At 47.0% G+C, this 27602-nt stretch overlaps 1 protein-coding gene across 1 annotated transcript; it reads left to right on the top strand.

Annotated features, from left to right (window-relative positions):
- The first annotated feature begins 2634 nt into the window (after positions 1 to 2634).
- Positions 2635 to 7045, top strand: LOC119310411 (phosphatidylinositol 4-kinase gamma 5-like). The gene is made up of 2 exons (XM_037586174.1): positions 2635 to 2908; positions 4449 to 7045. The coding sequence occupies exon 2, from the start codon at positions 4656 to 4658 to the stop codon at positions 6606 to 6608; it is 1953 nt and encodes a 650-aa protein (XP_037442071.1). The 5' UTR covers positions 2635 to 2908; positions 4449 to 4655; the 3' UTR covers positions 6609 to 7045.
- Positions 7046 to 27602: the final 20557 nt, after the last annotated feature.

Below are 27602 nucleotides of genomic sequence, written 5' to 3'. Positions count from 1 at the left end.
TTGCTATGTGGAACTAACTTTGCTATTTGAACTAAGTTTATGTGGAACTCCGTATGACATGTTTATGTAATGCCCAAGTTTAATTGTTTGAGATATGTTATTTTGACTCTATATCATTGTTGTTTTTGACTCTATATCATAGTTTGAGATATGTTGTTTTTGAAAAGAAGAAAGAAATTAAACTTGAAATAGACAAGACCCTACCGTCAAGGACCCTGGCGATAGGGTTAGACAACCTACCGCCAGCCCATGTGACGGTAGGTTGACCCTACCACCAGGGCACTCGATTTTTTCGTTACAGAAGAGTTTTGCCTCGAAAACCCTTGCACACCCTACCGCCAGGGGAGCTGGCGGTATGATTATATAGCCTACCGCCAGGTTCCCTGGCGGTAAGGTGCTAATCCACGTCAGCACGTGGAGACGGCGACCGTCCCCCTCCTTGCACCCTACCGCCAGGGGCCCTGACGATAGGCTGTCTAACCCTACCGCCAGAGGCCCTGGCGGTAAGAAAAGGGTCAAATCCTGAATTTTTTTCTAACGGAGGTCAAATCCTGAATTTATATCAAAGAAGGTCAAAACACGAAATTTTGCCCCGCGCAGCTCCACGCACAGGGAGGGGGTCACCGGAGATTCGCCTGCCTCCCACCCCCACGGGCCACGATCCCGCGCCACCGCCGCGCTGCCGCCCCCGCGCAGGCAGCGTAGCGGCTCGCGCGGACGCGCCACCACGTACGCGAGCGACTCCACTCACTCATCACACCACACCGGTCCAGCCATCCCTCCTGCAGGCTACAGCCAACGCGCACCGCGGGTGAGCGGCGCACGCCACCCACGCCCGCTTCCACGCGGGGCCCAAGCCCCCCGGCCCCACCCCAACGGGCACGTCCCGCGGTGCGCTCACCGCTCCAGTCGCGCCGCGCCAGGTGGTGCCCGGGCATCGGGCCGGCCCGGTCAGAACAGAGCGCCGGGGTGCCATGTGCGGACCGGACCGGACCTGCCGTGCCGTTCTAGAGGCTTCTTCCGATCCCGAAGCAACAGACTCGCACGACGTGACGGCTCGCTAATTAATCCCCCACGTCGCTTTCCCCCGCCTCTTCCCGTTTTGCCCCTCTCGACCCGTGAAATATTGTTTGCCGGACCGGGAGCCCGAGGAAAGTATCGGGGGCTCTTTTTTTGCATGAAAGGACGTATGCGACCCTCTTTTTGCGGACACGCACTTGGCGATGTCCACCTCTTCAGTTTCGGGTAATACTCCCTACTACCACTACGGTTTGCTCTTGTTTTAAGCGTAAGGTATAATCTTGCCCAGAACAGAGAAGCAGGGACAGTAATTGAAAAATGTTTCCTGCAGTTGTTGTGATTAATTTAAAAAAAAACAGTGCACGTCATGTATGGTAGTTGAACATATTCCGATGGAAGAAGTCCAGTTTGTTGACAGCCATGTTGCACTAGCACGTATCTATGGATGGGAATGGATACCAGCACATGGTTTGGGTGAGATAGTTGATTCTAAACTTTCAAAAAAGGTATACTTAATTCTACACCCAAAAAGGCTGAACCAACTCAATTTATTTTAAATTAAGTTTAATAAATTGATTTTTAGAAAGAGACCGAGCTAGAAGCAACACGTAAACACGACAATGACTTGATGAAAATGCATATTCGGAGACCATCTTGAAGGAATGTGGTACTACATAAATATGTTGGCGTTTGTTGTTCCGCCTGTCATTCTCTCAATAAGATTGAGGGTTGTAAAACCTAATAGAGACTTTCATGACGTGGTACTCAACAATGAATCCCAATCCAAACAACAACACTATCCATTAATCTTAACTTGCCAAAAATACAGACATGCTTACTTTAGATATGGGATCAAAGAGGCATCAAAACAATACACTCAAATAATTGGGGTGTAAAATCCTAATATGTCAATAGAACACGAGGTTGTACCGTTCTGTAACACACTATTTTTTTCATTTTTAAAACACACAAAGACGCAGATGCTTACATACACAAATGAGCACTCACCCGTATGTGCACTGAACACCCTAATCAACTTTGAGAGACTGGACTAACAGATTTTAAGATTACCAAAGTCAATATAGACGTCTCGTAGTTGACGTACACACCATAGCGTTGAATGAATATAACCTTTTTTTGCGGATAGAAAGAATATAACCAGAAAGCCTATTTTTATTTAAAAACAATGAGACCACATTAGAGATTTATGACACAATACACAAAATTGGATCGTAGTTCAGATGATCACACGAGCCAGCGCATACACACGCTCCCAACAAACTCATAAATACAATACATCGCAGGCCTCTGTCACCCCATGAACGATCCAAAGCAGCGAAGTACTCCCTCCGTTCCGAATTACTTGTCTTGGATTTGTCTAGATACATATGTATCTAGACTCATTTTAGTGCCAGATACATCCGTATCTAGATAAATCTAAGACAAGTAGTTCGGAACAGAGCGAGTAGTACAACAATGTGCAAGTGGCAAAATTTCTTGTCGTGACCCCAGGAGGCAAGACCCCACAAAAGCCAATAGCTCCATTTCGGAGGGGCCAAATCGCAAATCTGGCCGGCTATAAGAGAGGCGCGAAGGGGTCGGCTTAACCACGGGAGTATTAGATTAACCCGTCCCTCTGGTCTACCTCGAGTTAAGCCACACCCTCACCCACTGAGCAAGGCGGAGGAGGAGGAGGAGGAAAAATAATTATACCCGGAAAAGGACAAAGGAATCGCGCCACCGCGGGGAGGAGGAGGAGGCCGTACGGCGCGGCCGCCCGCCGTCGGATCTGCGCCGGCGACTCGCCCGGCCGCCCGAGGAGGAGGTGGCGGCGGTGTCGCTCCGTCCCGTTCCCCGCCTTCGAGCGCCCAGATCCGCCGTCCCGCCGGTGAGTCCTGCAACCTCGCCTCGCGCTGGGACAGTGGTGGGATGGACGCTGTAGTCCGACGAGGATAGTGCGGGCTCGAGACGTCTCTCGGACGAACCGGAGCTATGCGTGCCGCTCCTGCGGAAATGCGCGTCGGCTAGAGATTTCGCCTTGTTTTGCTCTCTTGTGCGGTTTAGCGCGCGATTTCTCGACCCGTCGTCCGAGGGTTTCAGTTTCTTAGGTTCTGAGCTGTGGAGGATTTGAGAATGCTTGCGATGCGTGCGTGTTGCTGGGTCCTCTGTTACTTTTTTTGGGTTTTGTTCAGTCGAAATGCGTGGGATTTGGGGGTTCGTCTAGTCGGTTGGGAACACGCAGGATCCATGCGCGGGTTCGTACTTTTAAGCTGTTTACTCACGAATTTTATCGTGTCGAGTTGGTAGGAGTGAGTGTGTGATGATCCGCGCTACTGCGGGGTTCTATCCGAGCTCCTGCTTTGTCGTTTCCCTAGTATTGTCAAACCATCTAGGCGATCTGAAGAAATTGATACATGCAGCGAAGAGAGATTTTCTCCGGTATAATTCTGACTAACTTATTTTAATCTGGGTACGACCAATTGTTTTGCCGTGTATGTTCTGGTGATGGATATTTGTGAGTTCAGTAATGATACTCTGAAATTTTAGATCTACCCATGGCTAGTGAACTACCGACTGAGATCAGTTTAGGAACAACTACTTGCTCTCGACCACTGCCTGCAGATCTACTACGGTTTATTCCTCTACCTGAGTGATGGTCATGATGATTTTTTATTAGCTCAGGATAAGGTGATATCTTCTCTTATATGAACTAAAAAAAGTTTATCATATACAGTCATGAATCATGATCATAAGGATTGTTTGTTGTTATGAGAAGCTGTTTGCAGTTTTGATTGTTCTATTCCTGCCAAGAGTGGGAGCTAGCCTTCTATTTGTGAGTTGTATGCATGCTTATGTCTGAAATTCTAGATATTTGTATCAAATGATGATACTGTATGAATGAAGTTGAGATCTAAAGCCTACTGTCACCATGGGACCGAAATATATTTATTCCTGTCTGGGGTTTATGGTTATTGATTAAGTGAAGATGTGGAATCTAGATGTAAGGGTGGAAGAATTGTCAAGTGTATTTTAACTTCAATATGCTTAACAACTGCCCTGGGTGTATTGTGTTAGTACTACTAAGAATTTTATGAAGCCATGCTATCGGCTATTGCTTGCTATGGTACAAGACTTACGAAGAAAACAGAAATACTGAAATGAGCAAACAAGAAGATCCAAAGAGGCTTTGTTTTGTGGCAGCAACTTGAGTCTATTTCGTGGTGTGCTAGACTGTTTAACTCGAAATTTGTAGAAATTCATGCCATTACCGTATAACATGTCCTTCTGTTTTGCTTCTGCGTCCTTCTCACCAGGATATATGTTTGCCATACTTCCAATTTTTTTCCTGGTTTTACATGTCTAAAAATTTATATCTAGAAAGCTTATCTTGTGCGTTATTCATGGTTCATTTTTTCTTTCTTTTGCAGGTATCTACCACTGAATTGTGAGATAAAGTGCTTTCTGTTGATGCAAGAGGGTGTGCATACATCTTCATCTATGGCCTACTATTGATTGCTCTGCAGTGATCAGTTTGAAGTCTTCTTTCTTCCTCTTGCTACGAGTATTCTTGCTTCTCTGGTGGGCTACAGGAGAGGTGGAAGCAGATAAAGGCAGGCAGGCAGCTCAGCCATTCTATGTCCAGGGACTTGGATTGTCCTGTTCAGACACAGATGGCTGTTGCAGTCCTGGATCGGAGTTTCAGCAGTGACTATCCTGCAAGCAGCAAAACTGAGGGGAGACCATTGAGCTGGAAGAGAGTTTTTGTTCAAACTGATAATGGTTCTGTCCTGGGCATTGAACTGGAGAGGGGGGAAAATGCGCACTCTGTGAAAAAAAAGCTGCAGATAGCTTTGAATGTTTCCACAGAGGAGAGCTCACTGACCTTTGGTGATCTTGTTCTGAACAATGATCTCAGCAATGTCCGCAATGACTCGCCGTTGCTCCTCACAAGGAATCAGATGCATCGGAGCAGCTCAACACCTTGTCTCTCTCCTACTGGAAACGGCGTGCAACAGCGAGACCGTAGTGGACCCATTGCTATCCTTGGATGTTCAAGCCCTTCCCCTCAGATGAAACAGCTTGCTAAGGATATTGTCAAAGCCATAAGGAATGATGTTGACCCAGTAGCTGTTAACAGTGGGATGGGTGGTGCCTACTACTTCAATAACATTTGGGGTGAACATGTTGCAATTGTAAAGCCAACGGATGAGGAACCATTTGCTCCAAATAATCCTAAAGGCTTTGTAGGGAAGACACTTGGACAGCCAGGCCTCAAAAGGTCTGTACGAGTTGGTGAGACAGGGTTCAGAGAGGTTGCTGCTTACCTCCTTGACCACGGCCACTTTGCAAATGTTCCTCCAACCATGCTGGTCAAGATCACACACACTGTGTTCAATGTGAATGCCACTGTTGGCTGCAATCATAAGATGTTCCACAACAAATCACAGGCTGTGAGCAAGATTGCATCATTGCAGCAGTTCATACCTCATGATTTTGATGCCAGCGACCATGGGACATCAAGCTTCCCTGTATCTGCTGTGCACAGGATTGGCATTCTTGACATCAGAATCTTCAACACGGACAGGCATTCGGGCAATCTTCTGGTCAGGAAAGTTGGTCCTGGGTCTGACAACTTTGGAGTGCAGACTGAACTCATTCCTATTGATCATGGTCTTTGTCTGCCCGAATGTCTAGAGGACCCTTACTTTGAATGGATTCACTGGCCACAAGCATCCATCCCTTTCTCTGAGGAGGAACTTGAATACATTGCAAATTTGGATCCTTTAAAAGATGCTGATATGCTACGGATGGAGCTTCCCATGATCCGCAAGGCATGTCTGCGGGTGCTGGTGCTGTCAACAATATTTCTCAAGGAAGGTGCAGCATTTGGCCTCTGCTTGTCCGAAATAGGAGAGATGATGAGCAGGCAGTTTACTGGGAAAGAAGAAGAGCCAAGTGAGCTTGAGCTTCTTTGCATGGAGGCAAGGAAGTGGGTCGAGGACAGAGAGCTATTTCTTCCAGAAGCCGGAGTTGAAGACGACGATGATGACTTCACCCAGTTCTCTCTTGACGGCGAGGATGATTCAGATGCATTTGAATCACCCTCATTCAGCAGGTTTGGTCCCATGAAGGCAAGTCACAGGAACCCACTGTCAAAGCTAGCCGAGTGTGATGAGGAGGAGGATGATGACAAGGAGATGATCAAGGATGACTCTGACCCCTTGAACGGTATGTTTCCGAAGCTGGTCCCTCCTGTCTCAAAACTGTCCGCGTCGCTGAAGGGGTTTGGTTTCCATGGGAAAGCTAAACCCTACCACGGAGGCATTCCGAAGACGAAGAGCAAGGTGGCTGCTAAAACTAACTATAGTGGCGAAGGTAGTATGTATCAGTCTGGAAGCAGGAGCGCGAATGAGATGCTCCCTCCCAGCGCCAGTTTTGTGAAGCTGTCGGACATGGGCTCCGAGGAGTGGAATGCGTTCCTCGACAAGTTCCAGGAGCTCCTCCCGAGCGCCTTCGAAGCACGGAAGCACGCGGCTGGCGCCGGCCCGCGCCCGCTGCAGAGGCTGGGAACTTCTTGCCAGTTTTGAAGGTAGCAGTACGTACCCAAAGGTAATGTAGATGCGACCCAGGTGTGCAGGTGTTTTCTTCGCGGCAGCCGGAAGCAGCCCTATGCGCCTGTAGGTGTGTGTTTGGACTACGGATCGAGGAGAGGAGAAGATAGAGGTGGTTCGATAAAAATAAAGACCGTCCCCTTGACATGCGATCTTCCCGCAAAGTGTGTCTTCGTGTTTGTGCATAGTTTTAGCTTTTGACATATCAAATGGTTTGTTCTTTCTTTCGTCTGTATATATACCAAGTACTACTCCTACCTCGCAACGCCGGGCTCCATCAGGGCTGGTGGTACCCGGTGGTGGTCGTGTTGAGTGTTGTCGGCGCCGCCGCTGTTTCGGCTTCGCCACTGTACCATTTCCGAGACGCTTACCATAATAATAATAATATAGTATGAATATGCACCTGGATTACATATATGTATCATCTGTTTACATCTCTGCTTTGGTGCTTTTGATGCGTAAGTTGTTGAGAGAACGTGGGATAGTACGTTGATGTGATACGAGCGATTGATCTGGAACTTTGGTTCGGGTAGTGTCAAAAGGGCGCCCCAGGTGCCGTAGAAACTTGCGGGTTGGCTGGTTCCACCGTCAGTGCGGACTGACGGCTTCCCTCCAGTGTCCAGATGACCAGATATCGACATGTCTGGTAACGGAAGCACAAATCTATTGACCCTGTCCTCTGCCCGCGACGTATGCACTAGGGAAGTTTGGACTGGACCCTGGGGAGTGTCGTCACTCTGGTGTTTTCTACACCTGAAGTGACTTCTCCAGGCCCTTCTTTTCCCGTCAGGTTAGGTGGCCGGTCCGTGTCACACGCCAGAGTGAGAACATCATCATCAGTGGAGGTCGCTTTCCTGCATCTGGACTGTGAACTACAGATAAAAACTAGACGGAAGAAGTCCAAGCCCATCACGTACTAGATCAGAAAACTTCAAGCGAGCATGGTCGTGGGTGCAGTCGTGCAGTCCATCGCTCGGTCCAGGTGCAGGATAACAGCAACAGGTGTCCACAGGTGTCTCGCTCTGACCACCCTGATGTGGCTGCCTCCCAATGCTTCGCTGCCGTGTGATCGTCTACTCCGATCGTCCCGTTCCTCTATTATTGGCGGCCAGCCCTATCGCTGTCACGGCGCGGCGGCGGCATGGGGAGTTGGCGTGGTCCGGTTCGCCACGGCTGCCATTGGCCGGCCGAGAGCGCAGATGCGGGCGCGCAGGCTGGCTGCTACGGCAAGGCAAGGCAGGCAGGCATAGCTAGCTAGCTTCCTCCTTTCGTTTGGTCTGGAAGGATCCGAGCCCCAAGACGGAAGCAACTATGATGATGGGAGCTCGGAGACGTGTAATATAACAGCTGCGATGGGCTGATCACTTTGCTCTGAACTCTGAACCTGCAAGGCATTTCGTACGCCGAGACACATACTGCTTGCCACATGCTGAAACCTGAAGTATATCATGCGTTACATTCTCTGCAGCTTCAGAGATGTTGCTGCTGACAGATTACAGACGCTACTACCTCTCCGAGCACGGCGCAACCAAAACTGCCCATCCAACTCACCTCGATCTGCTCCATCGATCGAGGGTCGGGCATGGGCTCTACGTGCGGCCCGGAGAGTCCCTCCCTCCCTAACTAATAAGCTAACCATGTGCTAGCTAATGGCCCCTACTAGCTAGCCTAACACCATGTCACTATCTGTATCTTATTGCAATAGGAGTCGCATCTTCTCGCGTGTGTCGACCGGCAGCTAGCTAGGGCTTCTTCTCCACGAGCTCGTCCAACGGAGCGTCGTTATTGATGGGCCGCCGGCTGTGGACGTCCACGGAGACGGAGTAGTCCATCCTCAGCATGTCGGACGCCATGGAGGCCACGTCCCCACCATGGTGACGATGACGATGGCCGCTTGCTCCCTGAAGCACGGGCCGAGCTGCTGCTGATCTCTTGCTCCGTTTACCCTGGAAATGAAGCTGCAACCGTCAGTACATGGTAGGAACTGCAGCTGTATGCAAATGTGATGTTGCCAGCCATGTGCTCATGTGCCGTCTAAATAATGCCTACAATGCTAAATCATGTAAAGCGTGCGGCTGCTGCACTTGCCTCATCATGTACAAATTCAGCAGATTCATGATCTGATTCTTGATTTGCTCCTGCAATAACAACAGAAATGGCACGTATCAGCCCATCATTCAGGGTCCAGTGGTTTGCTGTGAAAAGAAGTACAGCTAATTGATTACCCTTCTCTACGCGACACATTTGCAGTACACTAATTACAGGTTTAAGTTTGGGTGATGGGGTGGAAGATTTGACAAGAATCTCTACAGTACAAGCAAAGAACACTAGCTTATTTAATTGTCGAGGAGCACTGCACTACCACTGTACTTCTACTTCAGGAGAAAAAAATGAACTACCACTAGCAGTAATCAATCAGTGGCAAGAACCAAGAAGAAGCCTTTGCCTTTTTGCCGCGCCTCAGTTATTCTTTGGCGGATGAACTCTGGGAGTGCGGTAATCGGAATGGAGCGGCACTTGGCCGTCAAACTCGCGCCTGCCGCCGCCGCCACTCCCCCTTCGCCCGGCACCCTCACCGCCTAACCCGACAACGGTAACCTCTACGGTTTTCTTCCCTCCGCGTGCACGGGCAGGGTTTGCACCTGTGTTGCTGGCGCCCACGGCCTCATCCTTCCCCGCCTCTCCGTGCCCTCGGGCCGCCATTGCCCTCCGTGCTCTCAGGTGCCATCTCCGGCCGGTCAAGGGTGCCGCGTCGTTGTCGGCCAAGCTCTCCTGCATTTTCACGATCGAGAAGCAAGATATCAGCGCCACTCCGCCATTGCTGGCATTCACTGCCAGAGACAGCGCCACCTGCACGCAGTGTGAGCGTGCCGTGGACAAGAAGTTACTGCGAAATTGTATACCAACCTTGTTGTGTGCTTCGGCGGTGGAGGCAGACAGGGAGAGCAGAAGCAGCAGGAGAAGAACACTCCTTGCGCACCTCATGGTCTCCCTCGCAACCTGGCAACAAGGAGCTACCTGCTGGCACCTCTGAACCGGACGAGCACAGGGGAAAGGAGAGGTTTAGATGACAGTGCAGGGGTTTTATATACCAACCAAGGAGGCAGATTAGATCCATCCACGCCACACTGATCAGCTCAGCTCCACCGCACACAGCTAGCGATGCTAGTCAAAGGGAGCTGCCGCATATTCAAACCCGGCACCGTCTGACGCGCCCAATATCAAACTGCTGTGTGTGCGCTTTCCAGTTTCTTAATCCGCGGCCTGTCGCCCGCGCGCGCGCAGGCACCGATGCCCTGGTCCCGGCCATGGAGGATGTACAGAAAACCTCGGGCGATCTCCGGTGCGCGCACGCACGCACGCACGCACCGGCCATGCAGACAGGGGAGGGGTACGTGCCTCCTCCGCCGCCTCGGCGCGGCCGATGCGGACGGAATTGGAAGGCGGGGGGCTTGTTCTTTTCTGTCCCTGGGAATGCGCCGCCATGCGCGCGCGCTCGCCACGGCGAGGCGTGCTTCTGTGGTGGTGGTGTCCTTGGATCGAAGGACCTTGCGTGCGTGCGTGGGGTGTGACTGAGAAAACAATCGTGTGTGGGAACCGGGTTCCGATGGTGCTGTTTTGGTGCTTGTGGGGAGATCACTAGCTGCGGTCTCGGATTCCTTCGAATCAGAAGTCTGGCGTGCTGCTGCTAGGCCCCCAACGTACGTTCGCATTCAGTAGTTTCAGCCTCTTTTTAGTTGGCTGAGTAGTTTCAGCCTGATGAAATGTAAAAAAATATAAAAGCATTTAGATCATTACTTTATCGAGGAAGCAGAAGTCAGAGCATCTACAATTGAAATTTCTTATTCCGGGGCCTTGTACATTTATGACCGACCGGTCCTCGAACGACCCAACCACAGGCCTTACTTTTGGAACATCAAATACATGCAAACACTTGCACGTCGATCATCGCCGGCCAAACAATGACAGTGCATATAAATAAAAATGATTATACTTAAGAATACATAATTGAAACATGGTGTAAAAATAAAAATTGTTCCTAGTGCTTAATTGAAAAATCAAAAGCAAAGTTTGCTCATTTTTAGCGTGGATGATCCACACATACTCCACAAGATCATTCAGAAGTGGCATATGCATCTGTTGATATCGATATTGTCGATGCATCTCTAGAAAATTGGCAGTATGCTCCGCCTCTTTGTTCTGGGAGGTGGACCTAAACACCGGGCTTCTCAAAATCATGCCAGCAGGCTACCCCTTCATCCTCATCCTCGACAATCATGTTGTGCAATATTATGCAACATGTCATGAGCTGCCAAAATGTCTCCGCTTCGCACATCATTGCAGTCTCACGAACAATATCCCAACGAGTTTGAAGCACTCCGGATGCCCTCTCCACATCCTTTCTAGTTGTCTCTTGCGTTGTTACAAAGTGGCTTTGTTTCTTTTCATGGGATCGGATGCGGTTTTCACAAACGCCGTCCATTCAGGATAGATACCATCAGCAAGGTAGTACCCCATGTAGTTGTGCCCGTCAGGGGTGGAGCTACCTCCCGGCGACCCTGGGCAGCCGCCCGGGCTGCTCCGTCCATTCTCCACTAAGTAGTACACATAAACCATGATTAGTATGACTAGTTACAGGGGCAAATGCTGGAAAACACCACTATATATAGACTTTTCCCCGTCTCCTTGCGTTGGCTGGCTCCATCTCTGGTGCCTGTTGACGGTGTAGTTGCACGGCGAAGCTTCACCGTCACAAAGTCTATTGAACAAAGGAGATCGTGGAGCATATTGATGTCATTGCATGAACCACACGTGCCAAAGAAGGCATGCCAATTCCACAAGTCCTTCAATGCCACTGCTTTAGGTACGATGGTGGTTTCTTTGACGTGACCTTGATACAACCCACACAAACCATTTGGGCAGTTTTTCCATTGACAGTGCATGCAATCAACTGATGCCAATATACCTGGGAAACCTCTTAATACTTCATTTGCAAACAATTTTTCTTTGTCCTCCACAGTTGGCTCTCTCACGTACTCTGGTCCAAACACCTTCACCACAATGCATGCAAATTTCATTGTGGTGTTTAGAGTCGTGGTCTCTCCCATTCGGATTACAGTACCAATCGCATTTGCAGCCTTACATAAGCAAGCATCCTGAGAGCAGCCGTGCATTTTTGCAGAGGAAAGAAAGAAATTTGTCTGCAATAATCCTTCCCCAGTTTGAAGTTGTCATCGACCTTCTTCACAACAGTCGCTATGTGCAAGAACTGATCTCTGCTCATTTGGAAGGGACGTCAAAGGAAGACTTCAAGGTATGTTGATTCCATTTAATTTGAAGTAGTCCTTGTACAGAAGTCGTGCACTGGTAATCCTTCCCGGGGAATAACTCTCTGACCCTTTGTGGGGCCTTGAAAAGTCCAGTATATGCTCCTCTGCCTTCTCCATTTCCTCTTGGATGCTCATCATCATCATTTCAACATCTTCGTTGTCTGAAATCAAAGAACCGATGAACTTGTTTTATATGACTTCGTCAAGGTCCTTGTTTCCATATTGGTCTTTTCGTGAGAATCCATCGGTGACCTAAAAATGGCCAAAAGAATAAAAAAACATGTTCAGACATTTCATCGAACACATAGACGCGAGGTGTATATCTAGAGGAGTTGGACGTACCAAGGCGGCGTTCGGTGGCAATGTGCGCTACCAATTGTGTATTATGGACAAAAAATGTCTGTATTTGGATACTACTGGACAATTAATTATTGGCATGAACATGCCCCCTTCATCTACTCCCATCCATTTTTCTTGAAAGCAAAATCTTAACAATTATCGGATGGAGTATATTTTTTCTTAGCGACAAACCCATGGGACATGAGACGGATCTCAGTACTTGCAAAGTTGCAACGCCTCATCGTGTATTCAAGGAGCGTGATCGGATTCAAACAAAACATACTCCGTATCTCCGAACCACAACATTTGGAGAAGAAACTACGATTTGTCGTGATCGGGTTCTTCCACTGGTTCAGATCATTGCTCGGCCATCGACCTATTTTTCTTGCAGTGCGGTCTGCATCTGCATGTTCTGGTGGCGAGGCTGATTGATTAGAGTAGAGTACGTGCCTGATTAACTAAAACTAACGTAAAGCTTTGTAGTTACCCAAGCAGGGGCCATGTTACTTAACAGTCAAGATTCTTGGTCTAGTAGGCAGTAAATTATGCCCTAATGTCCGTTTGTTTTTCTCTCAGCTACTCTAGATATCCCCTGGTCAAAGATCTGTGCATGCACCATCGTGCTAGTGGAATTAACAATAGGCGCGTTGGATCAAGCGAGGGTTAGCGCATGCTGGCCCGAGATTATCGTGCACTGGGTGCGGAGCCTGTTAGCATGCGTGTCTGTCCCTACTTGGAAGTGTCCTGATGGACGTCGATGGGTCCATAGCTACCATGGCTGTTCTCCCTTTGCTGCGCCTGTCAGAGCCTGAGTCCGGCCGGCTATGGTGACTGTTGGCGACACGAGCACTGAACTCACTGGCTGCATCAGTATAGTGAACTTACATGTGGATCTGACTGAGAGGTTTGCACGGTTGGAATTACTCGCAGTGTCATATATGGTCTACAACTATGTTTCCGTTTTCCACTTGAGAATCAGGATCTGGCAAAGGCCGTGTTTGTTTCACCATTTCAAGCTTCGCAGACTGCGGCACATGTATTTTTACACCTCACGGCTACGACTACGGCCTCAGCCTGCAAGCCACAACCTTGGAGCAACAAGGCGAATAAGCCCAACATAGCACACGTCCCACCCGTGTATTTTCTTTTCTTCCACAAGCCATGGAAAAGGCCCTAAAAAAGCCGAAAGCCATGGAAAAGGAGTCATTTCTTATTCGGCACTTGAAAAATGCAAGTACTTCTCTCCCATGGGTTATTAGATGCCACTTCATTCCAGATATGTTCCAGTATTTTAGATCGCTCTGGTACATTCTCGATAGTCATGTTCCAAGGTAGAAAGTTACTTATATTTTCTTGCTGAGTTTTCTCTCTCTCGATGGTTCCTTATGAGAATGGAAAACAATTAGCACAAGTTACACAGATCATGTACACAGAAGAGATCTTGCGTGACAACCTATAATGCAAGGTGGCTAACCGCTAAACTTTGGTGTAAACCTCCCCATGTTACTATCATTGTTTGAAATGCTTTGTAGTCCTTTATGCTTATTGTCAGAACAACAACAATTTGAATAAGTGGATCTGTTAGCATACGTTTTTCTGCAGCTTCACATGTTCTCAAATATATTTTTTACATATTTTTTGAAAGCTTTGATCTGCATCGGTTCATCATGAGTTGCGAAAAGAATTGCATTCAAGAAAGACCTCTTCTCGATGGTGCAGACAATGTCCATAAAAGGAGACATGGAGGGAAGGATGACATGGGGCGAGGTTGCTAAAACATTCAACCTCTACACCTGCTAAAGGGGAACCGGCTGAAGCGCAACACCTCCAACGTCAGCGCCACTGCTACCACCTGCTGCTGTGACGCAGGGCAGTATGAAGGCCAATAATTGAACAGTTGCAGAGAAAACCTCAATTACAAATGCCCAAACAGCGAGGTGGCCTCGTGAAGCTCCGCCGCCGCCTCCTCCAGCCTCGGCCCCGGCACCCTGCTCTAGATCTCGTTGCTGTCTGTGACAACAACAGTAGTAGAATAGAAGTCCCAAGACAAAGCCAGCGACCCGGCCAATGCAATGGCGAAGCTAGACATAATCCATCGGGGGAGGGCCAAAAACAGAATATGAGTGTTGGGATAATAAAATCTCATTCCCATAATAATTATTCATAAATAAGTTCAAACCGGGCTGGGGGGGGGGGGGCATTGGCCCCCTTAGCTTAACACGTAGCTCCACCTCTGCTAGTATGCTCATATGGTTGACCATAAGAATAATAATTTGAGTAAGCGACTCATTGTGATCAATCAATCCATAATGGTCCAGGCACACCAAGTTTTTCAAAAAGAAATATGTGAAACCATGTAGGCCATGGTGCATAACTGCATAACGTATATGCCTTACAAAAGTTCATGCTATGATGTGATCCATTTGTTTGTTGTGTTGAAAATAAAGTAGAAGGGATAAGCGAATGAATCGCAACATTATTCACTTTATCTTGTCTTTTGTATATAAACCATGAGTAGACATATTTTAACATAATCTTCAAAGCTTCACATGTTATAGCAGGACATACGTCCATTCCAAAAACACATTGTCCCAAAATTTAGATGGATTGAGTGTGATGTGTTTATGCAATGGGCAACATAGTTTGTACTTAGAAGGAAGCCTATTTTTATGCACCAATGGCTTTTGTTGGTGATTTTCTACTTGAGCCTGATGGTGAAATTCACGTCGCCCACAAGACATATAAACGGGAAGAGCGAGACAGAACTAGGGAATCTGCTACTCCTATATACAAGTCCTAGTCTCAGCGGCTCAAAAATAAGTCCTGGTCTCATGGGTTGGCTGGCCAAACGTACTTTGGCATAACTTTCACTTAGACAGTTCGGTGTTGTGGAAAGCACAATTTATTTATTTGTAGTACATGTTGCAATACATATATCAAGCTCTTCTTGCAATATAATCCTCCTGCAATTTATCTGCTATATAATCTCATAGGTGGTTTCCTACTTCTCTTATGTTATTGAATGCTTCAACATCACTAGTGTAGTTTTCATCTCCAGTGGGCACGTCCACAATTAGATGTGGGTTAATATCCAGAGTGTCATTGTTGAGCCATGGTGCATCTCCACCACGAAGCCTTAAGAAATTATGCAGGACACAACATGCCATTGATATGTCAACTAGTTGGCCGGGAGAATAGTGTGTAGCAACTCTCAGAACTGGAAATCTCTTTTTCACTATGCCAATAATTCTCTCTACATGATTCCGTAGTTATGCATGGCAAAGGTTAAATAGTTCCCTACGATTACGTGGCCTTTGACGTACTTGTGCTTGTTCTTGCAAATGCTATCCGCTAGTTTCATGGTATGGGGCAAGAAATTGTGGTGTGTTTGCATAACTTGCATCTACAAGATAATATTTACCATGCGGTACTTGAAATCCATGGTTAAATGCATCTTGGAGAACCCTTTCATCCGAGGCTATTCCCTCCTAGCTAGGATGCACATGCACAAACCTTAAATCAAAGTCACTTGCAACCATAACATTTGTACGATTGTTTGCTTTCTGTTTGGAGGCTCTTGTTCATGTGGTGAGATAGTCATAGGAATATGTGTACCATCAATATGCCCAAATGTTATCAGTTAAGATTCTTGGCCTTGTAATAACTAAATTATTCCCTAATGTCCGTTTGTTTTTCTCTCAGCTACTCTAGATATCCCCCGGTCAAAGATCTGTCCATGCACCATCGTGCTGGCCGAATTAACAATAGGCGTGTTGGATCAAGCGGGGGTTAGCGCATGCTGGCTCGAGATTATCAGGCACTAGGTGTGGAGCATGTTAGCATGTGCGTTCCTACTTGGAAGTGTCCTAATGGACGTTGATGGGTCCATAGCTACCATGGCTGTTCTCCCTTTGCTGTGCCTGAACCCGCCTGCCGGCTATGGTGATTCTCGGCCACACGAGCATGAACTCACATGATGTGGGTCTGACTGAGAGGCTTGCATGGTTGGAGTTACTCGCAGTGTCATATATCGTCTCCATTTATGTTTTTGTTTCCACTTGAGGATTAGGTTCGGCGAATGCTCCGTCTGTTTCACCATTTCAAGCTCCGCTGGCGGCACATGTATTTTTGCGCTCACGGCTACGACTACGGGCTCAGCCCGCAAGCCACAACCTTCGACAACAAGGTGACTCAGCACAACATAGCACACGGCCCACCCGTGTATTTTCTTTTCTTCCACAAGCCATGGAAAAGGCCCTAAAAAGCCGAAAGCCATGGAAAAGGAGTCATTTCTTATTTGGCACTTGAAAATGCAAGTACTTCTCTCCCATGGGTTATTAGATGCTACTTCATTCCAAAAATGTTCCAGTATTTTAGATCGCCCTGGTACATTCTGGATAGTCATGTTCCAAGGTAGAAAGTTACTTATATTTCCTTGCTGAGTTTTTTTTCTCTCTTGATGGTTCCTTGCGAGAATGAAAAACAATTTGCACAAGTTACATAGATCATGTACACAGAAGAGATCCTACGTGACAACCTATAATGCAAGACAGCTAACTACTAAACTTCGGTGTAAACCTCCCCATGTTACTGTCATTGTTTGAAATGCTATGTAGTTCTTTATGATTATTGCTAGAACAAACAACGATTTGAATGAGTGGATTTGTTAATATATGTTTTTCTGAAGCTTCAGATGTTATCAAATCTTTTTTTACATATTTTTTGAAAGCTTTGTTTTGCCTCAGTTCATCACGAGTTGTGAAAAGAATTGCATTTCAATGGTGCAGACAATGTCCATGAAAGGAGACATGGAGGGAAGGATGACATGGGGCGAAGTTACTAAAACATTCAAGCTCTACACCGGCTGAAGGGGGACCGGCCGAAGCGCAACATCTACAGCGCCATTGCCACCACCTACTGTTGTGAGGCAGGGCAGTATGAAGGCCAATAATTGAACAATTACAGAGAAAACCTCAACTACAAATGCCCATACAGCGAGGTGGCCTTTGTAGTTCTGGCGCCGCCTCCTCCAGCCTAGGCCCCGGCGCCCTGCTCTAGTAGCATAGCAGTGCGAAGACAAAGCCAACACCCCCGCCAATCTATCAGGGGAGGGCCAAAGACATAATATGAGTATTGGGACCAGGGGGGTAATAAAATCTCATTCCCATGCTCCACCTCTGCTAGTATGTTGATATGGTTGACCATAAGAATAATAATTCAAGTAAGCGACTCATTGTGATCGATCAATCCATAATGATCGAATTACCATACAACGGTTGTTCTATGGTTTCGGCTCAAAAAAATCCATAATGATCGAGGCACGCCGAGTTTTCCAAAAAGAATATGTGAAATCATATAGGTCATGGTGCATAACTGCATAACGTATGACTTGCAGAAGTTCATGCTATGATGTGATTCATTTGTCTATTGTGCTGAAATTAAAGTAGAAGGGATAAGCGAATGAATCGCAACATTATGCACTTTATCTTGTCCTTTGTATATAAAACATAGGGTTAATTATCCTTTTGCCCTCAGTGGTGTCCATGTGCTCAGTTTTGCCCTCAGATGCGAATTGTGCTCAGTTTTGCCCCTAGTCCGTGCGCACCGACTCGTTCCGTGAACTCTGCCGTCTCCGTCAGGTCAACCTTTTGACTCGGCCCTTACAGGTGGGACCAGGCGGCAGAAACGGCCAATTTTATTCAGACCGTTGCACGCATGGCTTGTGGGACCCAACAAAGAGCCGTTGAGCAGAGAGCCGTTGGCGGGTGTGCTATATAAGCGGGCGACAGCGGCGGTGACCACGGAGACAGAGAGCACGGCGGTGACCACGGCGAGAGAGAGAGCACGGCGGCGGGAAGCTAGCTGTGGAGGGCGCGGCGGTGGGAAGCTAGCAGTGGAGGGCGCGGCGGCGTTGAGATCCCCTTTGGCTCCGAGCTCCATGTCTTCCTCAAGCTCCCGCGCCACCTCGCGGATGCAGAGCCGGGCGCGTGTGGACATGCCTGTCTTCGTCTGTCCGTGGTGCCGTGCTGGCGTTGATCGAAGGGTTTCTCACACACCAAGGAACCAGAATCGTCCGTTCTACGTGTGCAGCGAGAATGGGGTAAGAATCGGGGCAATTGCACCATTTTCGTCGTCGGGATGTTTGAGCAATGGGTTGATCTGTTTGGTGTTCATGCAGGTGACATGCTTCTTTCTTTGGGTCGATGCTCTGGCCAAGACTCTGATGAATGAACTGCAAGAAGAGCATGAAGAATGGTTGCGCATGCTGCCACGAACGGCAGTGGCCACACCACGAGCTCCGGAAGAAGAGATGGATGGCGAAGCACGCACTGACAGAGAGCTAGCTATTGAGCTTAGGATGTTGAAGAAGAAGGTTAGGAAGCTTGAAGATCAAGCACTACCAATACTCATTTGCAAATACTTTTGGGTATTTGTAGGTATGGTAACCGCACTGGTTGTAATGTTGAAAATGTATGGAAAGGCATGAATTATGAAGGATTTTGTAATCTTGAAATTGTTTGAGAAATTCACCTAGTTTAAATGTTGGTTAAAGTTGTTTAAATGTTGAAACAAAAAGATAAGAAGTGACCAACATTTAAATATGTTGGAAAAAAGAGAAGAAATTAGGAATTCAGAAACTTTTGATCAATGAAATGCAGCTCTCTGCTCTGCCTTTCTGTCCAAAAAAAAGGTTGCTCTTGGGCCAAATTCAGAGCGTAGAGCCAAGTGCAGACTAGACTAATGGGCCAAGTGCATCCAATTAGGCCCATTCAGGGGTTTTCTTGCTTATTTTTCTGTTTTCTATTCTGATTTAATTTAGGCAGTAAATCATAATGCTGAAACTTTTTGTGGAAGCTAATTGAATTATTCCGGAGCCAAACAATTAAGGTTAGAAATTTTTTGGAGCTGTTAATTAATCCAATTCAAATACACCATGATTTAAATCAAAGACCAAAAGGTCATGGAAAATGTGCCTCAGCTCTGGTAGAGGTTTATGCCAGGTGCCAAAATAAATGAATATTTTTTAAGGGCATTACATTGAGAAAAACATAATATGTCTAAAAAAATGAAGGGTGGAAAATGCACAAAAAATTGGTGCAGCTGGGGACTCGAACCCAGGACCGCGTGGTTTTGTGGTGTTTAGGGCTGCGCTGGTAACCGCTAGGACAGATGGCAAGACTTTGACATGGGTAGGGAAGGAAGGTATACATAGTGAGACTGTGAATTTTTTTTAAAAAAAATAGTGAGACCGTGAATGTTTGCACACGCGTGAGAGTGGTTTTCCTTTGTTTTGCACTTAAATTTTGGAGGGTTGGAAGGTTGAAAATGTATGTTGCACTACCACATGATTTTGGTCAGAGTGGCACTTGGTTTAGAGTTAGAGTGACACTTGGTTTAGGATTTAAAGGGAATAAATTTGCATGTTAGTTCATGACTTTTTGTTTGAATGAAACAGAGGGCTTCTCACCCCCTCCGAAAACCACAAGTTCTCGAACTTCATGACTTGTTTAGGGAAGAAATGATAAGTTTGGGCACGGACATTTTTTAACACACATAATAAGATGGAACACACCGTACCATTAGAATAACTTAGATAAGTTCACGGACAGTTCACGGACACAGACGAAACATGACACGACACGACACGACATAGAAAAGCAACAAAATAAAAAAGCAAACATGACGAGCTTGACTCCGGGCTTGAACATCTTCATCTTGACCTCCTTCTTCCACCTTGGCCGCGCGCGCCCCTTCAACACCGTCTTCATCTTCACACCTCCTCCTCGTCGTCGTAGGGAAGGGAGTGCATCTGGCCTGGAGCGGGGAAGATGCGCTCGTAGTTGGTGTAGATGTTGTAGATGGTGAAGAAGATGGCCTCGCAGCCGCACCAAAAGACTTCGCCGAGGAGCTCGCGCGCGTCAAATGGGTTGGTGAAGATGACCGTGAGTAGTAGGAGGATGCCGCCGCGGTCACGAACCTCGTTGAGGGTGAACATCCTCGGCGAGCCCCGTGGGAGGTGGGCATAGCCGGCTCTGAGGAAGGCGCGGGTGAGTTCGACGGAACCCCTCCACCTTGAAATAGCCCACACATGGAGCTCCCTCTCCACGAGCACGCCCGGTGGGTAGCGCAGCTCCGGCACCACAGGCGGACGGCTGAAGGTCGGCCCGTTGAACTGCATCTTCTTCACTTGGTCTCGCTTGGGGAGGGCTCGGTCGCTTGGGTGTTTGAAGTTGGAGAGGATCGGATCTGGCTTGTGGGTGGGAGAGGAAGAGAGGCACCCCATTTATATGCCTGTGGGTGGGAGAGGAAGAGAGAAAGGATGAGAACGATGCGTGTGTGAATCCGGACGCGTGTGTGTATCCATTATGTTTTGCACACTTAAATTTTTGCACGAAAACGATGCATCTTTGACCGGGCAGTGCATGTGAATCGCTGCCCTGAACCACTGCCCTGAACCACCTAGCTCGCCTCGCTAGCCTAGCTCACCTAGCGCGCCTTGCTCGCCTCACTCGCATGCATGCACGGCGCCGCCTCCCGCGCATGCGCAAACCCACGTAGCCGCCTCCATGCATGCAAGGCCTGGAAAGGCTGAGACGGGCTATTTACTGCGGTCTCAGGCCCAGACAACGAGACGGCCCAACGGTCCATCCAGCGCGCCCGATATTTGTTAAAAAAGCAATCTCCCAGCCAATCAGATTGCATCTCGCGGATCGCCCGCCTCCTCCCCGCAGATTCCTTCTAGAAGGGTTAGATCGACGGCCCTTGATCGCCGCTAGGGTTAGATGAACGGTACTTATTCAGCGCTAGGGTTAGCGGGGTTGGGGAGGGGTTTGGAGCAGTCAAAGCTATGTTTGACCAGATTTCAAATGAGCATAATAAATTAAATAAAAATCAGAAAAATGAAAAACCTACACACATAGTCTTCTTATGTCATATACTAACGATTTAAGTTGATAAACAAGCTTTACATACATTTAAATGATAAGTTCATGTGTATTGTATGATATCTCGAGTATCTCAAACTCTCTTGTATGAAGTGAAGAGAAGTGTTTTGGGGAAATGAACATGAAAATTTCAAACAACTCACCACAGCTTCATTTTGGAGTGACTAAGAAGGATCCAGGCTTAGTTTTTCATTTTGATGTTTTACACTTGTTTAAATCTTGGTCAAAGTTAAGTTTGACCAGAATTCAAATGAGCAAAACAAATTAAAAAAAATCAAAAAATGGAAAAACAAGCGCACATAGTCTGTACATATAGAATATATGTGTAGGAAAGTTATTTGGCTGATTTAGATAAGGTCGAAAAAAACCTTGCTTAGAAATGAGGCCGTTTACCCTACCTTTGGACCCCTCTTTTTAGCATATTTTTCATGAAAATTTCAAAAACCTCACCACAACTTCATTTTGGATTGACTAAGAAGTATCCAGGCTTAGTTTTTCATTTTGATGTTTTAGACTTGCTTAAATCTTGGTCAAAGTTAGGTTTGGCCAGAATTTAAATGAGCAAAACAAAATTCAAAAAAATCAAAAAAAGAGGAAAAACCATGTGCTCATTCAAACATCATCCAACAGATATTTAAACATCATGTCAAACATACTTCTAACATAGGTCCAACATCATCCAACAGAAATACAACATGTCAAGTGATAAATGTTTCATAATACAACATCATTCCTTATTCATAATGTTTCATAATTGTTCATAGATAGCGTTGGGGCTTCTGTCTGTTCCTTGAGCTTCTTGCCATCACTTTGCTCCTCGTGCACCTTGTGCTCATTGTTTCTTCTCTTTTTCTCTTGGTTGTCGGTACCTTGCGCGTCTTCTTCAAACCTACCATAGAGCTGTGCAAAACATAAAGGGTCCAAACATAAACGGTAATGAGATCGTGTCAAGTGATAGATGTACAGTAGTATTTGACCCTTGCAAGATTTACATACCTAGCAGAACTCACAACAACAGAAGATTGGTCGCCATTTGGAGCCTCACTTGGATCATCATTTGGAGCCTCACTTGGATCATCATTTGGAGCCTCACTTGGATCACCATGATCACCATTTAGAGCCTCACTTGGATCACCATTTGGAGCCTCACTTGGATCATCATTTGGAGCCTCACTTGGATCACCATGATCACCATTTAGAGCCTCACTTGGATCACCATTTGGAGCCTCACTTGAATCATTATTTGGAGGATATTTTGGATCATCGTCAAAATCATGCGGGTGTTGACCATCATCATTTGGAACCTCGTCAAAATCCTCATCTAATGCAACCGGCTGTTGACCATCATTTTCATCATCTGTTGAGGCAACCGGCTGCTGACCAACATTTTCATCGAAGCCTTCATCAAAACTCTCTCAGAACGCTGGATCTATTGTGTTATCACAATACTTACCGAGATGACCAGACCCACCACATCTTGTGCACTTACGCTTCCTCGCTCCAAGTCCAGCTCCTTCGCTGCGAGGTCTGATTCGACTCTTCCTTGGTCTACCTGTTGCCCTCTTCAGAACTGGAACACAAAGCTTGAATCTAGGGTCCACCATGTCCCATTGTTGTTTTCCCTCCATAGCAGGCAAGGCATAAGCATATGTGGCTTTGAACCTTGCAACAGAGTAGTAATCATGCACATACTGCTGTATGTTCCCTGCTGGACCTGGGAGAGAAGTGATGAAAAACAAGGCATGAATGCATGGCAACCCAGTTATCTGCCATTGCCTACAACTGCAAGTTCTAGCTTCTAAATCCACTGGATATCTCCATTCCCTCTTCTCTTTATCCAAATATGATATCTCTGCTGTGGTACCCGAGCAAAGCGTCATGTTCATTTCCAAGCCTGTTGTCTTCTGCTTCAGTTCATTCATCATGGCAGGGATGATAATGTGGCCCATGAATTTTGCCTCGGCTATTCCTGCACGATAATGAAATTTCTGCATGTATTCTATCCTTATCCTGTCAAGCAAATCCACCATATAATGACCCTTTAGTTTCCGGATCGTTGAGTTGAAAGATTCTGCTAGATTATTGTGCACATAGTCAACTTTGCTCACTTCACTGAATTGGCTTCTGGCCCATAACTTGGAGTGGTGTGTTTCCAAGTATTCTTTCACTTTGGGATTCATGTATAACTGCCTCAAGTGGTAGTTGTGCTTCTTCACACTGCATGTCAAAGATGCTGGCCATAAATTGTCGGTATACACTTTTCCTTTGAATTTCTTCATGAAATTTGTAGCAAGGTGACGCATGCATTCCCTATGCTCTACTCCAGGGAACACATTGTCCACGACCACTTCTAAACCTTTACAGGCATCTGTATGAATGACCAACCCATTGGGATGTGCAATAGCCCGGCGGAGATTATGCAAAAACCAAGTCCAGCTCTCCTCAGACTCTGTCTCCAGCACACCATAAGCAACTGGAAATACAAAACTATGTGCATCAACTGCACAAGCTGCTACTAACTGTTCTTTAAACCCCCCTGTGAGAAAAGTGGCATCAATAGCCAAATAAGGCCTGTAGTCTGCCAAAAAACCCCGGCGACAAGCCTCAAAGCAGACAAAAACCCTTCTAAAGCATTCCTTGGTCTTTGTCACTCCCCTGAATGTGTACTCCACGGTGAATCTACAATACTACCTGGGCTTGTCCTCTCCACTTCACCTTTGAATGAATACAACAATTGAAAACTTTCCTGCCAGTTACCATAAATAGAATCCATAGCATGTTGTTTACCATTGAACAACCTCATGTATGGTAAATCTATCTTGAACTTATCTTTGATGTTCTTCTGCAATTCCTTTGGACCCACTTGCTGGTTTTCTTTCACCCACTTTTTTACTTCTTCTGCCACCCATCTTGACTTGGCTCTACTGATTGTATCCTTCCTAAGGGTTCATTCCTGGCATGTGTGCTTAAAAGGGTTCACTTTGACCTGAACATTAGTGCTATTCCGCATTTTAGATGCAAGCAACCTCCATGGACAACCCTCAGTCGGACAGTGCACTCTGTAAGTACTTGATCGCTCTTGTCAACTTTGAAAGTACGTTCTACCTTGATGCAGTATGTCACAAGTGCATTTCTACACTCATTCATGGATGCAAAAACTGTACCTTCTTCCATTTGAGGGTTCAAAGGGTCCCATTCAACAGCTGCAAGGTCTTCGTCCTCACCCATCGCGTCATCATCCACACGGACTGCATTCTGAGCCTCATCTTGGTTTTCAGCCCGAGGAGCCCGTCGTAAATTCTGAATAACATCAGAATATAACTTCTCTTCATCAACCCCAGAATTGTAGCCATCAGGCTCCACTTCAAGGGGGACCCTACTGCTGTTGCCCACACTTGTCGAGCCACCATGTCGCCGTGCACCAACTGAACTGTTCTGGCTAGAGATGCCATTACGATGACTTGATTCTCCCCGAGATGTTGCACCCGCCATCCTAGGTCCAAATGCCTGCTCAAGCACATCAACTTGCAGCCTCACATGAAAATTATCTTTCTCTTTATGCCTAACAAACATGGTAGCTAGCTCTTCATCATTACTAACTGCCACCCAATTCTTTTCCCCATCATAGTATTTGTATACCACTTCATCAAGCAAACCCCAAGGATATTGGCTACAAATTACCTCCCAAATTGTCTGAAACTCCAATTACTAGCCATTGGCAACCGATAATCAAAACCTCCTTGGTATTTCTTCTTATCCTTTGCATCGAACATGTACCGGTCCCTTCTAATGTGCACCATGAAAGCAAACCGTAACTCCATCCTAACCGGCAAAAAACAGAGACGCAATCAGCACACTAATTGGGCAAACCTACTTGAATCGAGTGTTCAAATGCACAACTAAGCTCAATCTAAACAAGAGGCGAAACTTACCCCTCGGTAACCCAGTCGTGGACGCGGCGGATCTCCGGCCCGATGCCTGCCTCGCCAAATACTCCGGGGTCGCCGCCGCTCACCATTTCGCCCTAGGGTTCTTCCTCCTAGTTCAAATAGCTCCAGCAACCCCCCACCTTTGAGCGCTCCGGCCGGGCGCACGGAAGGAGGCCGCGCCGCGAATCGAGCAGGTGGCGGGCGCCCCACCCGTGGCGTCGCAGGAAGGTGGTGGGCGTCACAATGAGCCGTGGAGCGTAGGCGCAGGGAGGTAGCGGCGAAGCAGGCCATGCAGCTGGTGGCGGGGCAGGTGCTGGCCGCGGCGCAGGTGGCCGCGGCGGCGGCGCAGGACAGCCGGCCGGGCGGATGGGTGTGAGCTAGAATGATTTGGGGATTTAGTTGCACGGGCCTACATGTCAGCTCCGGACCCACGTCCACCCGGTCCCACGTGTAAGCTCCGGACCCACAACTACTAACATAATCATGAGTAGACATATTTTAACATAATCTTCAAAGCTTCACATGTTATAGTAGACATACGTCCATTCCAAAAACACATTGTCCCAAAATTTAGATGGATTGAGTGTGTTGTGCTTATGCAATGAGCAACAGAGTTTGTACTTAGAAGGAAGCCTATTTTTATGTATCAATGGCTTTTGTCTGGTGATTTTCTACTTGGTTGGAGACAAGCCCAAGAACCTTTTGTCAAAATCTGATGTTCTAACAGGCGTTTGAGTCATTCTTTGAATTACTCATTAACCATTTGTTCTGGTATATAGGTTGCATAGGAAGCTGGTGAGGGGGTTCTCTCGCAACGCACAATGCCTGCTTGAGCCTGGTGGTGAAATTCACGTCGCCAACAAGACAGGATAAACGGGAAGAGCGAGACGGTACCGGGGAATCTGCTACTCCTATATAGAAGTCCTGGTCTCAAGGGTAGGCTGACAAACGTGCCCTGGCATAACTTTCACTTAGACAGTTCATCGTTATGAAAAGCACAATTTATTTGTTTGTAGTACATGTTGCAATACATATATCAAGCTCTTCTTGCAATATAATCCTCCTACAATTTATCTGCTATATAATCTCATAGGTGGTTTCCTACTTCTCTTGTGTTATTGAATGCTCCACTGTCACTATTTTGAATTCATGATCTTTTTTTGAATTCATGAACTTGTTTCATATTTGCGAAATTTGTGCACATTTTTTTTAAATATGTGAACTTTTCAAATGTGTGAACTTTTTTTGATCGATCAACGACCAAGTTAACAGTCAATGGGTCAAGCCAATGATCAACGGAGTCAATGGTCAGGAGGGTCAGGTAAGCAGATCAAACCCAAGTCCCTGCAGAAAAAGAAAACAGACCAAAACCATAGCACAACCCGAGCGACCACCAATTCATGTTTGTGGGTTGGCCCACACGACGTTGTAGTGAGCGCCAGTTGTCTTCAGGGGTGCTAAGGTCAACTCCACCGCAAGGACCCAAACGTACACGGATTTTCTCTGTTTGGATCGCCAGTTTGGCTCGCGTCCGCGCCTGTCCATGTCAATCTGGGCAGTGCGCCCAACCGTCTGATCCATTTGGTTCGTTTGGGTAGTGCGACAACCCATTTGGCCCTCGGCCATTTCTCCAACTTCAACATTTTCATAATCAATATATCTAGCATATATAGACAACATACTTCCTCAAGCACATTCACGAGAAGTGGCATCAACTACACGCAGGCCGGTGTGGAGCATGATTTCATCGACTTCTTCAGCAGCAAGGCATCAACACACGTCGTCAGCGAGGGATGCCTTCAAGCGAAGCATTACTTCACGCTTGCTGCTACCTCGATCATGATGAGGCATCATCACCAAGGTCTTCATCAACATCATTGTCAACACACCGCTGTCGCCTCGTCCACAAGATGGACGCCTAGCGTCCTCTGATAGACTTTTTTGCAAGACACGACCTTCATGACAACAAGGACCGTGTCACAGTGACGCCATCGACCACATCATTTATGTCGTGGAATTGTCACGTCAGATGTCCTCGTGAAAGGACTTAGTTGTGGAGCCATCGCAACTAGGAAGCTTGAAGGGGTTAAATCGGGACAAAGGACACGAGAGGGTTTATACTAGTTCGGCCCCTTACGGTGAAGGTAAGGCCTAAGTCTAGTTGGGTTGGTATTGATGTTTCGATGACCAGGGAGCGAAACACGCTATGTCTGGTTCTCGATGAGTTGTTTCTTGCCCTAAGCCGTCAGCGGGTCGTCCCTTTATGTACACGGGTGGACACCCTGCGGCTTACAGAGTCCTGGCCGGCTTATAAACAATGTCCGGCTCGGTGACTAGTTAAGTCTACCTTATGATACAAGTAATGTTATTACAACGGTTTACTACAACGGGCCTTAAGTCGCCAGTGGGCCTTAAGCCCTTCTTGAT

Source organism: Triticum dicoccoides, chromosome 5B (assembly GCF_002162155.2).
Source record: "Triticum dicoccoides isolate Atlit2015 ecotype Zavitan chromosome 5B, WEW_v2.0, whole genome shotgun sequence".
Taxonomy (NCBI): domain Eukaryota; kingdom Viridiplantae; phylum Streptophyta; class Magnoliopsida; order Poales; family Poaceae; genus Triticum; species Triticum dicoccoides.
The sequence above is the reverse complement of the archived record's forward strand: the minus strand, read 5'-3'. Positions and strand labels throughout refer to the sequence as shown.

What these genes read in the sequence shown, in the direction of transcription:
- LOC119310411 (XM_037586174.1), top strand. Translation starts at nt 4,656, where the DNA reads ATGTCCAGGGACTTGGATTGTCCTGTTCAGACACAGATGGCTGTTGCA.